This window comes from Symphodus melops (assembly GCF_947650265.1).
Source record: "Symphodus melops genome assembly, contig: scaffold_218, whole genome shotgun sequence".
NCBI classification, from domain to species: domain Eukaryota; kingdom Metazoa; phylum Chordata; class Actinopteri; order Labriformes; family Labridae; genus Symphodus; species Symphodus melops.
Window position 1 is genome coordinate 45,001 of NW_027636515.1, and position 1,416 is coordinate 46,416.

Genomic DNA, 1,416 nt, shown 5'->3' on the forward strand with positions numbered 1-1,416 from the left:
GGTTTTTGGACCTCAGGGAGACGTGGTGGTCGGGTCCAAGTACACCCGCAGGTACTCTGACGGAGGAATCCGATTGGTTCCCGGGAAGAATGGCGTGTTTGAGCTGGTGCTTACCAGGGTAACGACATCAGATGACGGGTTGTACGAGTGTAATGGGACGGAGTGGACGCACGAGGACGGAGGACGCTGGGTGAAGATCGTGGAGAGTGTGAGAGAGATGGGGACAGTGATGGTCACGCCCACAGGTGAGTTTGTACTGAGCATGTGCGAAAAGTCTGTTTTCAGAAGAACTAAATATGAGTTAACACGACGACTGTCTGCAGGCCCTGTGTGTGTGTGTGTGTGTGTGTGTGTGTGTGTGTGTGTGTGTGTGTGTGTGTGTGTGTGTGTGTGTGTGTGTGTGTGTGTGTGTGTGTGTGTGTGTGTGTGTGTGTGTGTGTGTGTGTGTGTGTGTGTGTGTGTGTGTGTGTGTGTGTGTGTGTGTGTCCCTCACCCTGTGACCCTGCTGTCTGTCTAAACATTCTCTCTCTGTATTTGCTGTGGCAGCTCTATATCTTGATCGCTCCTCTTCTCTTATGTGTCTCTTCATATTGACTGTGTGTGCAAAGTAAAGAGGATGAGAAAAGTCAAACAAAGTCTTTTGTCCACACTGAGACACCGTACACTGGTGGTTCTAGGAGACGGGGAGTAATGTGAGCCGAGGTTTGAAGACAAACACATTGTGACAGACGTTTTTATGAGATTCAGACATTAAAGTCTCTTCTGCAGCAGAGTCCCAGTGAACGTGTCTCCTCCCTGTCCTCCCTGTCCTCCTGTCCTCCTGTCCTCCTGTCCTCCTGTCCTGAGCATTGGACAAACCCCAGCGGTTAGCTTGGATTAGCCTCCCGAGAGAGAGAGGCGTTAATATCTTGATATTCTGTGTGTTGTATAGTATCTGTTCTGCTCTCTTTAACCTGAACCTTTAGAAACACTAAACCGTCGAGCCTCTGACTTAGACCGGACTCTGTCCAAACCTGCACCATCACCAGGCCAGGAAAGGGGCGGGGCTTTAAATATGGATGGGTCTTAACTTGAAGTTTTACCAGATCTCTTTTTTAAATTTTCAGACGGGTTAAATAAAGGATGTAGTTAGCTGTTAGCTTGTTAACAAGTTAGCACCTTCTCCCTGTAGGTGCAGAAGTTTCATTAGCTTAGCATTACTGTAATCAACTCACAGTCCAAATCGGAACCCAGGATTCCACCTGACCATGGTTTCGTACTCATTAACCCTTTGTGTCTGTCTCCTCCTCAGGTCAGTCCCTCAATGTGAAGGTCTCCCCCACCTCCCCCTCTCTGCTCCTCACCCCAGGCAACACCCTCACCCTTCTTTGCTCTGTCGTCGCTGACAACCTTGCTGCCCTCTCCCTTGAAGTCACA

General features: G+C 49.3%; 1 protein-coding gene across 1 annotated transcript in view; it reads left to right on the forward strand.

Moving 5' to 3' along the window:
- Positions 1–1,410, forward strand: part of LOC306819414 (immunoglobulin superfamily member 8-like) — a gene marked incomplete at its 3' end in the record, with an annotated part of 13,159 nt that extends 11,749 nt beyond the window's left edge. The window contains exons 4-5 of the mRNA XM_079373212.1: positions 1–245; positions 1,292–1,410. The exon at positions 1–245 is cut by the window's left edge and continues 163 nt beyond it. Coding sequence (XP_079229338.1) covers positions 1–245; positions 1,292–1,410 — 364 coding nt within the window. The remainder of the gene's footprint in view (positions 246–1,291) is intronic.
- Between the last annotated feature and the right edge of the window lie 6 nt (positions 1,411–1,416).